General features: G+C 37.7%; 1 protein-coding gene and 1 long non-coding RNA gene across 2 annotated transcripts in view; one reads left to right on the top strand and one right to left on the bottom strand.

Moving 5' to 3' along the window:
* LOC142071914 (uncharacterized) overlaps nucleotides 1-3378 on the bottom strand; it is a 42735-nt gene extending 39357 nt beyond the window's left edge. Inside the window, exon 1 of the long non-coding RNA XR_012668152.1 lies at nucleotides 3295-3378. This is a non-coding gene — a long non-coding RNA (uncharacterized LOC142071914). The remainder of the gene's footprint in view (nucleotides 1-3294) is intronic.
* The window catches only part of MTNR1A (melatonin receptor 1A), a 107155-nt gene extending 95359 nt beyond the window's left edge, over nucleotides 1-11796 (top strand). Inside the window, exon 2 of the mRNA XM_048848089.2 lies at nucleotides 9133-11796. Within this exon, the coding sequence (XP_048704046.1) occupies nucleotides 9133-10001 (869 nt within the window). The 3' untranslated portion in view covers nucleotides 10002-11796. The remainder of the gene's footprint in view (nucleotides 1-9132) is intronic.
* Nucleotides 11797-12617: the final 821 nt, after the last annotated feature.

Raw genomic sequence — 12617 nt, 5'->3', positions numbered from 1 at the left:
GTTTATACAGGTTTTAGTATTTAGAGTAGAGCTGGTCAAAAAATTTTGAATTTTGTAAATTTTTATGAAAAATAGGAAGAAATTTTTGCAAAACTGTTTGCAGAAATCTTCCCTGTTCACTAGCTCTAATTCAGAGATGCTGTCCTCATGATCAGCATTTCATATGTGTTTTTCTGTACAAGTCAAAGGGAGCTGCTGGCTGCTCAGCACTTTTGGAAATTGGGCAACTTATTTAAGAACCTAAATATGGACCATTGAACATAACTTTAGGCACCATTGTTGTAAACGTTATCCTTTATTTGCAAACTTGTTTTATTAGTCACTCTTCTTCATATGCACAACCTATTTGGCCAAGGCCAATCTGGAACTGATCCCTAATATTTTATTCCCTGTATTGTGGGAGTCCCTATTGTTGCTCTCCTCCAACCACTCTAATTTGCATATAATATCCTTGGCTAGAGGATGAGCAGGCATTTCAAATCAATTTGTTGCTGTTGCTTCTTTGGAAGATTGTGTATGATAACTCTGTTGTGCAGTATACAATTAAGTATAATCTAATCACAGTATTATGATCTTTCCTATATGCAACACTAGCTATGTATCTATTCTTTCTCATCTCTCACGTATAGTATATTGTTTCTGCTCACCTGGGGTCCAGTCCTGAGCACCCTGAGTTCCCATTGACTTCAATAGGAGCTGAAGAGACTCAGCTCTTTCCAGAATCTGAGCTGTACTGTGGTATTCAAAATATTTGCCTTACTAGACTTGTTATAAATGAGTGGAAGTGTAAATATTTAATACTGTCTACTGAGTGCTAACAAGCTTCCTGCCTGACATTATGGATGTGTCAAATTCTATGGTTGTAATAATTACACATTAGGCTTGGTTAGCCGTCACTAGGTGATATTTCTATGACAAGAGGACATGTGCCTGAAAGGTCAAGGATCACAATACTGGATTTTTCATGCCCTTCTGAACATTGTTTCTATTATGAGAAATTGTATAACAATTATAACAATGAAGCCCTAATGTAATATGAGGCCTCTTTTCAGATTAAAAAGAAAATTAGAGAGAGATGTTTTCATGCACGTGTTTGATGCTGAAATATACACACTGGGCTTAAAGCCATTCACATCCTCTTGCATGACCACCTGCGGTACCAGATTTAATTTGTTAATCAGGAGTAAACCCCAAAGGCCTCCGTCACGCAATTAAAATTGAATATGCACGTGGAATTTTTGATGCAAGCCAGGTTTAGAAATAGAGTCTTGATTTTAAAAATAGGCATTTCACATCTAAGGGAGCTGATATTATGATCTGTAAAATGAATGAAGTTCCCAAGAGTAACTGGAGTTTATACAATATTTATTTCTGCATTTCTTTTCAATGGTTTTTTACCATTTTGATGCAGAGTTGTGTAGACCATTAGTTTCTTAATCCTCTAGGACCTCTGCTTCAGTGAAACTGGGGACTGTCTGTGCAAACAATCTAAGCAAACTTATTTGGCTTTGAAATGGTGGCTGAGAAGTAACCCTGAAGGGAAGAAATGGTAATTGACTCAACTTGCAGGCTATTCCTCTCCATATAATACTTTTGGGGCACTTTAACCCTTGTGGAATTCCAAATGAGATACTTAGCTACTTAGATGTAGCAGTTTTCACATTCTGCATTGCCACCAGGAAGATACTGGACTGGAGCTGATCCTGCTTTCCTTGAACACCCTATATCAACTAATTGTTTGTGGGGGGATATCAGTGGGCACATGGAATGCAGGATCATCCCCCTACTGTGTAGGAAATAACTATATCAGAGACTGTAGCTGATTTCTAACAGCCCATCATAGTTGTACCAAGTAACAAACATATTGATACCTTGAAAGTAAATGGAGCATTTTGTAAATTACTTGTTTACAGGACCAGGAATGCAAAGAAGACTAGGTTAGTTAACTAGCACTGGACACTTAGAAAACCACTGGAGAGCAGTTATTAATTAACACATTTTAAAATTGAAGGAACATTTAGGGCATCCCTTGTCACACAGTATAAAGATAGCCTGTTCATGATTGCTCTAATCCTTTTGAATGCCGTTATGTGCAAACCAAAAGGGGACACTGACCTCACAAAACAGTGTGGTCACAGGGAAAATGGCAGCATGATATGCTTCCTAAGACTATGCACCATTCTATTTTACAAAACAAAAATGGCATCCAAAGGAAAGTAGCTCATGGCCTGTTCTGCAAAAGTAAAGGTGAATTCACTTTGTATTGTTTTTAGCTTTCTAGTCTTGTTTTCCATACAATCTGGACCAGTACTTTCTGGTTTCCCTGTGACGTACTGTAATCTGGAACTGTGGTCACTCCTAGCATTGTGTTGCTCTGGAGTAGGATTGCTAGTTTATTAAAGTGTTGCTAGTTTTTTACAGAATATCAGCGTGTTTGTATTTTTGGTTTTATGACTATGGAGCCCAATGTTTGACTCTTTCCCTTCTTTGCTGCACACGTGTTCGGTGAGCATAATGTTGAATTAGTTGTTTATGTCTATCTAATAATGCACAACTTTGGGTTTATCTTTTGAGCCTGTGCATTTTATAGCACTAAATGAGAAAATATCTAGACTAAAGGGAAAATATAGTTTTATGATTAAAATGATAAAATACAATGAGAGACCCCTGGACATAACCCGTAGAAATTTTAGCAGTTACCAGAAATCTTATAAGATGTCACTAGAAGAATTCAAGGTGCTTTACTATGAAGATATGCTGATAAGAGTACCAAGTCCTAAGAATCCTGGCAGTGAAGCATTTTAAACAAGTTATACCTCTAGAGAATTTGACCTACATTTATAGAAAAAAAAATCCCAATAATTAAGCCTAGCCTATAATTAGTTACATCAAGATCAGAAGCTAGTGCTTCGACATTCACATCTGGGCATATTTGAGAGGTGATAAAAAAGCAGTTAGGAATTGCATAGACATTCTAATCAGAAACTATATTTGACTTCATAATTGACCCTAGATTGTAAATGTTACATACCACTATCATTAGGGAGTGGGGAATTAATAAGTAAGCACTAAGGGCCTGCTGCAGCTCTTATTAAAGTCAATTGAAAGACTCCCATCGACTTCAGTGGCCATAGGATCAGGTCCTGCCTCAAAATAAACACTTATGGTAAAAAAGGAAAGGTTGAAAAAATGTCTCAAAGTTAGAAAAATGTAAAAACATGCTTGGGTCCCATCAGACCTAGGTGAATATGAGATGTGAACAGTCCATTAAAAGAAAGAGAACGCATTATTTACCTGAATGCAGTACAGTCTGTATTTGTGGCTCCTGGATACCCAGTAAACAACAGATGGGTATGGGAGGTCCCTAAGCAAGAAGCTAGAAGAAGGTTACAGATAATATGTTAAACATGCATACACATCATACAGGTTTAGAAGATATTGGGAATGGAGTCTTGTATCTTGTTAGAGCTGGAGCCTCTAGCTATTAATACCATACAAATACTAAATATGTCATTAAATTATGTTAATGATGCAAACTGGTCTTTTTTCAGGAAAATATTTTTTTCCTAAACCCCAATGTAAGCATAGGGGTTTAGGTGTAAAGAAGATTGAAAGGGAGAAGATCAATTACAGGTGTTTAATAACTTTTTAGGGGGGAATGCAGATGTTTGATTTGATCTATCTATTTAGGTGGAAAATATTTTCCCTCTTTCTAGCACAGAATAATTTGTGGCTGTTGACAAAGTGTGAACGTTCTGCTGTTCTATACATGTAAAATAATTACTTGCCTGTTTTTCTTTTCTTCTTCATTGAGATGATTCTAGATTTTTTGTTTCTATTCATATTTAAGTTATTGCTGCTTTGCTTGTGCTGGTTATTTGTTTGCTTGTTTCTCATAGCCAAATTTCATAGGGGCCAAAAGTGGTCCCTGAAAGTCAGAAACCAGATTGCTGTGTTCACTAAGGATTAACAACATGGCTAGACCATGAAGCCACCTGAAAATAAATTTAGTAATAAAATAATTTTATTCTTTGGGTGAAGAATAAAAAGTTAGCACAAGAAAGTGAAGAGTAGAAACAGCAAACTAAAAAATGTTAGTCTAAATAAATGTGTTGAAAAATAATAGCAATCCCTTATCACTGTTGCCACTAAAATAAGATCTCCAGTCCTCCCACTCTACTACTCAATTAAAGTTTTTCCATAATCCCAAAATCTTAAATAGGACTCACCAACCTTATAAAATTTAGTTATTTTGCATCATAGATCTAAAACTTCCAAAATTTCTTATTCTTACCACTCCTTCCAGCAGAGAGAAAGTCAACTCTGCCCCTGCCAATACCTGCCTCTTGACATTTAGGGAGCTCAGGTCTCCAGGCCAAAGTCTGCTCTCAGTTGTGTCAGCAAAACTGAGGGCAGAATTTGGGCTTCTTTCCCCTGGTAATGTGGCTGCATGGTGCTGAGTTCCCTGAACGTTAAGTCTGAGGTTTGGCATTGGCCATTTCTTCCTTTATTGGTTCTAGTCATATTGGGCTAGATTCCATTCCAGTCACAGGCAAAAATCTGATTACCTTCAGTGCTAAAGGATCAAGCCCAAATACAGAGTCTATGGGATCATTACGAGCATACAAAATACAATGTGTTACACAGATATCAATTACTGCCAGTACAACAGCCTGTGGATCTTCTGTGCTGCTTCTCCATCTATTTTGGCAATGGCATCATGAAAATTAATAGTATGAGTCTTTCCTACAACTTCCCTGTGTCACATTTATTCCATTCATTTTATGCGGTGTTTCCCTTTGGGGAAAGTGGAATTGTGTGGATCATTTGTTTTCTTTTGTAAAAATTGTAAGATGGCAGAATGGTCTGATATGGAACATGTACTGTGCATGAGCAGTCACACAGGTTTCTTCCGCATTCACAGCAATGCCAATATTTTTTGGAGCATTTCTTTGGACTGTATCTAAAAGCAGAGCCTACTGACTCTAGTCAGACCAGCTCAGCTTTCTCCACACTTCTTTACAAGTTTAAAGAACATTATTAAGGTTGCAAAGTCAAGCCCTCAAAAGTTAGGAAATACCAGAATTCAGACTGCATGTGAAACCTTAATTCACTCCCCTTGTGTGTATGCATTGCAATACAGTCTTTAATTACATGATGGCGTACTATTTTTTCCACAGAACCCCCTGCTCATTCAGTGCACAGAATGGAAGGTGCTCAATTAATGAACAGCTGTTTAATATTTTGTTTTCTCAGCATTTGTTCGAAGTGTAGCCACAGGGCTTATTTACTGCACAGCGTTCTCTCCCCTCCCACCAGCCTCCTTGCCCAGACTCCCCTCTGGCTTCTGCCCCCATGAAGTCTAGCTCTTGTGAATTCTGGATTCAAATCAGCACAAGTTGACAAGCTCCTTGCTCTCAGGTCTGGTGCCAGACCTCAGCCCAGCCTACAGGAGACCAGAGCTGCAGTTATAGGCAGAATTCTGCTCAGCCCCTGGATCCTGCCCAGTGTGGACAGAATCTTTTGGGGATTTAACGACTAAAAATCTACGCATGTTCTACTGAGCCCATGCAAACTGATTTTTCAAGAGCCTGTAATTTGGGCAAATTTGGACTGATTTTCACAAGGAAAGCAAAAAGCAAATCCTTGACACAGAAGTCCCCCCTGCTGCCAAATGTCAAGCCCCAGCTCTAAAGTCCGGGGATGCTAGCACATTTTTTTCATAGAAAAGATCAAAGTTTTTCAATATGGGCAAACCAGTTATTTTTCCCTCGTCTTGTTCTTGGAAGTGGCTGAACCATTGTGGCTGAAAGTTTTTTGGGAAAAAAAATCACCCTGCAGAAGAAACCAGCGTGGAAAATTTCAGCCCAAATAGTTAAAATTTGGCAAAGCTATGGGGAAATGAAACAGAGCCTTATAATAGGAAGTGACTCAGCCCCACCTGTAATTTATATAGTGTAGAATTTACACATTTACAGCATTCTGCAAACAATCTTCCAGTGGGTCATGGACAGATTTTGTGAGCAAAGACCAACAGAGGGAATGGATTTTATATTTTCCTTCTGTTTCTATTCAAACTTCCTCCTTTCATGCTGCCGCTGAAATTAATAGGACCTCTGCCACAGGCTTCATCACAAGCAGACTCTAGGATGGCATTAGACCTTCAGTCAAAAAGAGGAAACAATTTCACAAATCAACAAGAGAAAGGCATCTAGAAAACTAGGTACAAAACTTATAAAAACCAGTATATCTTAATCTTTTAAATAAGGCCATTTATCCCAGCTTCTGTTAGTAGGAACAGTTAATGGGCATCATGTGCCTGCATTGAATAAAATTAAAATACAAAAAAATACATACTATTCTGAGCCAAATATTTCCATGTTTCTGCATCTTTGCATGTGTCTTGAGATTTAGTATTTCCCTATGAACACTTAAAGCATGGGATTAGCAGGAGAAAATGCTTTTTTCCATGTTTTAATTAATGTAATTATATTAAAAGAAGTGGAGCACAATGTTGAGAATTGCAGCAGTGCAAAGGGCTTGATACTGCATTGGTATTTTCATTTTAAAGCTGATTTTCAGTTATAATTTAACAGTATGGTGCTTGCTTACATGCTGAAAAACTTGAATAAAACATTGTCCCAAAAAATCTGCTTTTAGTAAGTTGGCTTTTTTAAAAAAAATATAGAAAGATAAGAGAGAATATGTTGGGTTGTTTTAAAAAATATCCTTGCCTCGTTGAAGTCAATAGCCAATACCCATTAACTTCCATGATGCCATGATTTCATCCCTTATAATCAATAATCTGTCCACAATTCTTTTATCTGAATTTTGGTTCCATGTTTTGCTTGTCATTGTTTTTAATTTGCACTGTGATTGTAGAGGTGTTGGTCCCAGAGAGACAAGATGGATGAAGTGATATGTTTTATTGGACCAACTTCTGTTCGTGAAAGAGACAAGCTTTCCAGCTTCTACAGGGCTTTTCTTTTTCATGCTTCCCTACATTGTATAATATTCTGGACAATGAACACCTATTATTGTAGGGACCTCTTGATACCAACTGCTAGCAGTGCATTAGGGTTACAGGGATCCCCTGGTCCGGAATTTACATTCTAGTTGACGAAAAAGTGTCAAGTAAGGTCTCTAATGAAAGCCTGTGTCATACTGGTCATCTCAATGTATGTACAGGTGATATTTAAAGAGTTGTGTATGTATGTACACAAATTATGTTCTTAAAGCATATAAGGTGACATGTTTTAGAATGGTTCCACCAGACAGGAAGTAAGAAATGTTTAGCTGTCTGGCTACATGAAAGTGAAGTATTGTAAGCTTTACAGTGGAGACACATTTACATACTGAGTCAAATGCTAATGCAGGGATGTGAAATCAATGAAAAAAGCACACAGGAAAAAATGAGCTGTGCAGAATGATATCCTGATCTCAAACTAAAACAATGGTTTGAGAGACTATATCTAGGAGGTGCAGAGGAACCCCCAGTGATTACTTCAGTCTGTGAAGACAAGCTGCCAGTGGACTTGATCTCAAGAGCAAAGGTCTCAACTAAATTAGTTGAAAACACTGTGGAAAGGACTTGGGGTAAGCTGTTTTGTTAGTCTCTAGAAAACATGTTATGATTTTGTTTTATATGCAACCATTTGTTACCAATATTCTCACTCTCTATCACTTGAATTTCTGTTTGATAATAAACTTATTGTTTTCACTATATCTAAGCATTCTGTGTTAAGTAAAGTGGTGATCCCGAGTGGAATTTTACAACCTGGTGTACACTATTCCTTTGGGATTAGCAGAAGTAAGAGTTCTGTGAGTGCTCAATAGACCAGGGATTGAGCACTCTAGAGGAAAGATAGTCTCTATATGTGCAATAAGATCTCACATGTGACCTACAGTGTATGACGTAAATGTCTCATGAGAATAATAATCTTCGTGCTTGCAATATAGAGGCAAATAAACATGTAGATTGACTAGTGTTTTAAAAACGCATGAGGATAAACTAATTGAACATAAACTCATACATTTGTAAAATACTTGAAGGATTATGAGGTGCTCAGATGCTACAGTCTAAAATAGATTGATTCTGATTTACCTGCTTGATTGAGGGCCCTATCCAAAGCCCATTAAAAAGTCAGCAATACCTTTTCAGATTTCAGAGTAGCAGCCGTGTTACTCTGTATTTGCAAGAAGAAAAGGAGTACTTGTGGCACCTTAGAGGCTAACACATTTATTTGAGCATAAGCTTTCATGATGCATCCGATGAAGTGAGCTGTAGCTCACGAAAGCTTATGCTCAAATAAATTGGTTAGTCTCTAAGGTGCCACAAGTACTCCTTTTCTTTTAGTATCTTTTCAGCAAGTTCTCTTTGCTGCTGCATCTGCTGTGCTTACCTTTAGGTAGAGCAATCAGGAAGAAGGAGTAAGAGTACGTGGCATCAGTGTTCCATGCTGAAGATCTTTAAACTATCTTTGTCAGCCCTAGATGATTTTAAAAACAGGATGAAAAAATTGGGATTTGGGTTTTTTTTTTTTTAGGGTTTTAGAAACTCTTTCCTTGAAAAATACCAGAAGGATGTTGTCTCTAAATATTAATACAATTGCAGTATTGTAGCTGGAGTCTTTAAAATTTATTAAGGTAATATAACCCAATAAAGGCTTGAGATACAAACAGGAAAACAGATTTAAGTTTCAGAAGTAGAAAAGTTTGGGGATAATTTAAGGAAAAGCAATGGAGTTAAATGTGAAAAGAGAGTTTTAAATGGCACCATATTCATCGTCATATTATTTATGCTCATTTTTCAAGAGAGTCTGTTTTAATAAGACATGAATTCTGGATCTGTGTGATTAGGAGAAACCAAGTAAATGACATAATAAAAATAGAAGTTTTATGGTAACTAAACCCAATAAAACCTTTGTTTTAAAAGTACACCTTAGAATTGAACCATTTCCTCTTTAAAGAAAAATAAGTGTCTTATTTCTGATACATGAAAATAAAGTTTGGGGTTAATAGAAAGTAGAGTTTTCCTCTGAGACTGGCTGTTAAAAATCTGGAAACACACAAAGGAAGAAAGAACAAAAGAAAAAAGAGAAATAAATATTTTTTTTCATATTTATTTTGCAGGAAATATATTTGTTGTAAGCCTGGCCATTGCAGACTTGGTAGTGGCGATCTACCCATACCCACTGGTCCTGACATCTGTATTTCATAATGGATGGAATCTGGGCTACCTCCACTGCCAAATTAGTGGTTTCCTGATGGGCCTAAGTGTCATTGGATCAATATTCAACATTACAGGCATTGCTATTAATCGATATTGCTACATCTGCCACAGCCTCAAGTATGACAAGCTGTATAGTGACAAGAATTCTCTGTGCTACGTCATTCTCATCTGGATCCTGACATTTGTTGCTATTGTTCCTAATCTGTTTGTTGGATCTCTACAATATGATCCACGAATCTACTCTTGCACATTTGCACAATCTGTGAGCTCACCGTATACAATAGCAGTGGTGTTTTTCCATTTCATGCTTCCCATAGGCATAGTTACTTTCTGTTACTTGAGAATATGGATCCTTGTTATTCAGGTAAGGCGAAGGGTTAAACCTGACAACAAGCCCAGGCTGAAGCCACATGACTTTAGGAACTTCGTCACCATGTTTGTGGTATTTGTACTGTTTGCGATTTGCTGGGCTCCTTTGAATTTCATAGGCCTGGCTGTGGCTGTCGACCCAGACACAATAATCCCCAGGATTCCAGAGTGGTTGTTTGTATCCAGTTACTACATGGCATATTTCAACAGCTGCCTTAATGCTATCATATATGGACTTCTGAACCAGAATTTCAGACGAGAATACAAGAGAATTATTGTCACAATTTGTACAGCAAAGGTTTTCTTTCAGGATAGTTCTAATGATGCAGCGGATAGGATGAAAACCAAACCCTCACCACTGATTACAAACAACAATCAAGTGAAGGTAGACTCAGTGTGAAATTGGGATCCTCACCATTGCCAATCTACAACATTCAAACACTAGTTCTGTTTTATTAGCTACACAGTTGAAGTGCTGTACTGAAATACTAGTCCTATATGAAAGGTACTTGGACAATGTTCTGTGTACAGTATTTGTGAGCCAAAGTAACACAGCCTTGACATAAAGAGCCTCCTGTTGTACAATATGTCTTTCAAATAACGACTGACTTATATGCTTAAGGTATTACAGGGTTACAGAATTTTTTTAAATTTTCTGTTTAACATCGATAACTGAAGATGGATGGGAACTGAACTGCCATATTAACTGGCTGTTTGAAAAAGCATCAATCTGGACTCCCTAAATTGCAAGGCAGGTTATGGTACTGATCTTGACACCCTTAACAACTTCTGTTAAAGGAAAAATGGGAGCTATTTATTCCAGTGTGCGGGAACATGAAAAGAGGAGGGAAAATACTTGAAATGTTTCACTAAGAATCTCAGTCTATATATTTAAGTTCCTAGAGTAGTCATAACTTTGTGGCAAATAAGCCTTACCACTCCTTTCAGGTAACTACACAGCCCTTGTTTAGTTCTCCTCTTTAAAACTGTTTTTAGGAGGAAAAATATGCATGTCTGATTATCTCAAAAGCTACAAGGGCCTATAGAACAGCTTGGGGTATGCTGGGGGATGGCAGGGAGTACACATGGGTTCAGCAGGAACTCAAAGAACATGGGGGGGTTTTGAGGTATGGGAACTTCCAACTTCCCTAATGTCCAGGAGAAATACAATGGGAGAAGCTTGGAAGCCACCCAAAAGGAGAGAATGGGGCAGATATCCTCTGGAGATAGTAGAGAGAAGTGCCTGTTGCTCCTCTGTGACCTATGGGTGGCAGCGGGAATTGCCAGGCATGGACCAAGAAGCCAAATGCACTTATGAGGGCACCTGAGGGGAATGGGAGTTTGTTTTGGGGAGTGACAGGGCCTCCATGGGTTCTGACTGCTTAGCTGAACTCTCAACCACATGAAGCCTGGAGGATTGAGATAAGCATATCAGATTCACTTACTGCTTCCCAAAACGAGCCTGTGACCCTGTTCTAACCTCTAGAAGCCCTTAGAGCCCTGGCTGCTTCTCAAAATTGTCCAAAAAAGCTTTTTGAAATGTTGGTATCTAAACACCTCATCCATAGTTACCAGTGATGAAAATGGTATAAAAGCCTAGAGAGATTAACAGACCAGAATAATAGAGAAGAGAAAAGAGAAGGCACCACTACCCTGTGGTAGAGGGACAAAGGAATAGATGGTTCCCAGTATTGGACCAGCCACTCCCTATGTGGCCTACCCATAGATGTGTTCCATGCATGGGCAAGAGATGAAGAGGGTGGGGAAGGGAGGAAGTGCAGCTAGGCAGGCCTTGGCCTTCTACAGTGAATCTCCACTTACAGTGAACTCATTTGGTGATTTTTTTTTTTTACAAGAGTAGGTTTCAGCTTTTTCAGTTAATGGACTGAGATCCTTTCAAACACTATGCAAGGATTGTTCTCTCACTAACTCTCATTATCATTAAAAGGAGTGATCACTGAATTAGATCTGTAAGGGTTTCAGCTATCATAGCTTTCTAATCATTAGCCATCCTATCCTGGAATATATTTACTTCCCACAATCACTGATGCTTGAGTTTTTCCAAGACAGTTCCAGCCATCTCTACAAGACTAAAAGGTTTTAATAGTTTATCAGCATTTTATTATTATATGTTGAAATATATACTATATTGAAACTGGTCCATTAAAATAATTACATGATACACTAGAAAAAGATTTGGATTTCAACACGTTAGATGTCTTTGAAAACATTAAATACTCACTGTGTTCTATAATTCCTTCACTGTACACAGCCTTAAAAGTATCTCATGTCTTTTGGGCATATATTATTGTACACTTGACTTAATATAAATTATGAGCTAAACAGAACATTCATACATACTTGAAACCACACTAACATTTTGGCAACTGAACAGTTTCTTACCTTAAAAACAGGTGCCTCCTGTTGTCCTTCACTCACTTCAGGCTTGTAATGAACCTAACTAACTAATGATGAAACAATGTCCAGATGAACAGGCCAGTCAATGCATTATCAAGGTGTTTGACTCATCTTTGTTTACATTCAGATCTGTGTGGGCAGTCAAAACCGCTCTGTAAATAACCAGTTCTCTTCTATTGTGGTATCATCATGTGATATGATTAACAGTATAAAGTACATCACAGCTTCCTTCAGTGATTTCATCCTTAGAGGATGCTTAGCCGTGTACTGGCATTGCTTATAGTGTGTAGTTATAGCACAATAATGAGGGAGGCAAGACCACCCTATATGAGTCACATAAGAAATACACTATTTAAATTACTACAAAAAGTCTTGCCTTATTTAAAACAAATATTTTCACTTAAAACAATGTAATATTTTGTGGGGAATCTGATAAAGTAGTTTCAGTAGCCTAATCATCAGTGAATGTAGTATTGTCAAAGGTTTTTTTTCACTTGCCCGTTTCAAACTGGAAGCTTACATGTTTATCACTTCTACACACGTATAAGCCTTGAAACAGCCATTAGTGTGGGTTATCTGAGGACTTAAAATCCCTTTT

The sequence above is a fragment of the Caretta caretta genome, chromosome 4 (assembly GCF_965140235.1).
Source record: "Caretta caretta isolate rCarCar2 chromosome 4, rCarCar1.hap1, whole genome shotgun sequence".
Taxonomy (NCBI): domain Eukaryota; kingdom Metazoa; phylum Chordata; order Testudines; family Cheloniidae; genus Caretta; species Caretta caretta.
Note: the sequence above shows the minus strand (reverse complement) of the source record. Positions and strands in the feature narration are given on the sequence as shown.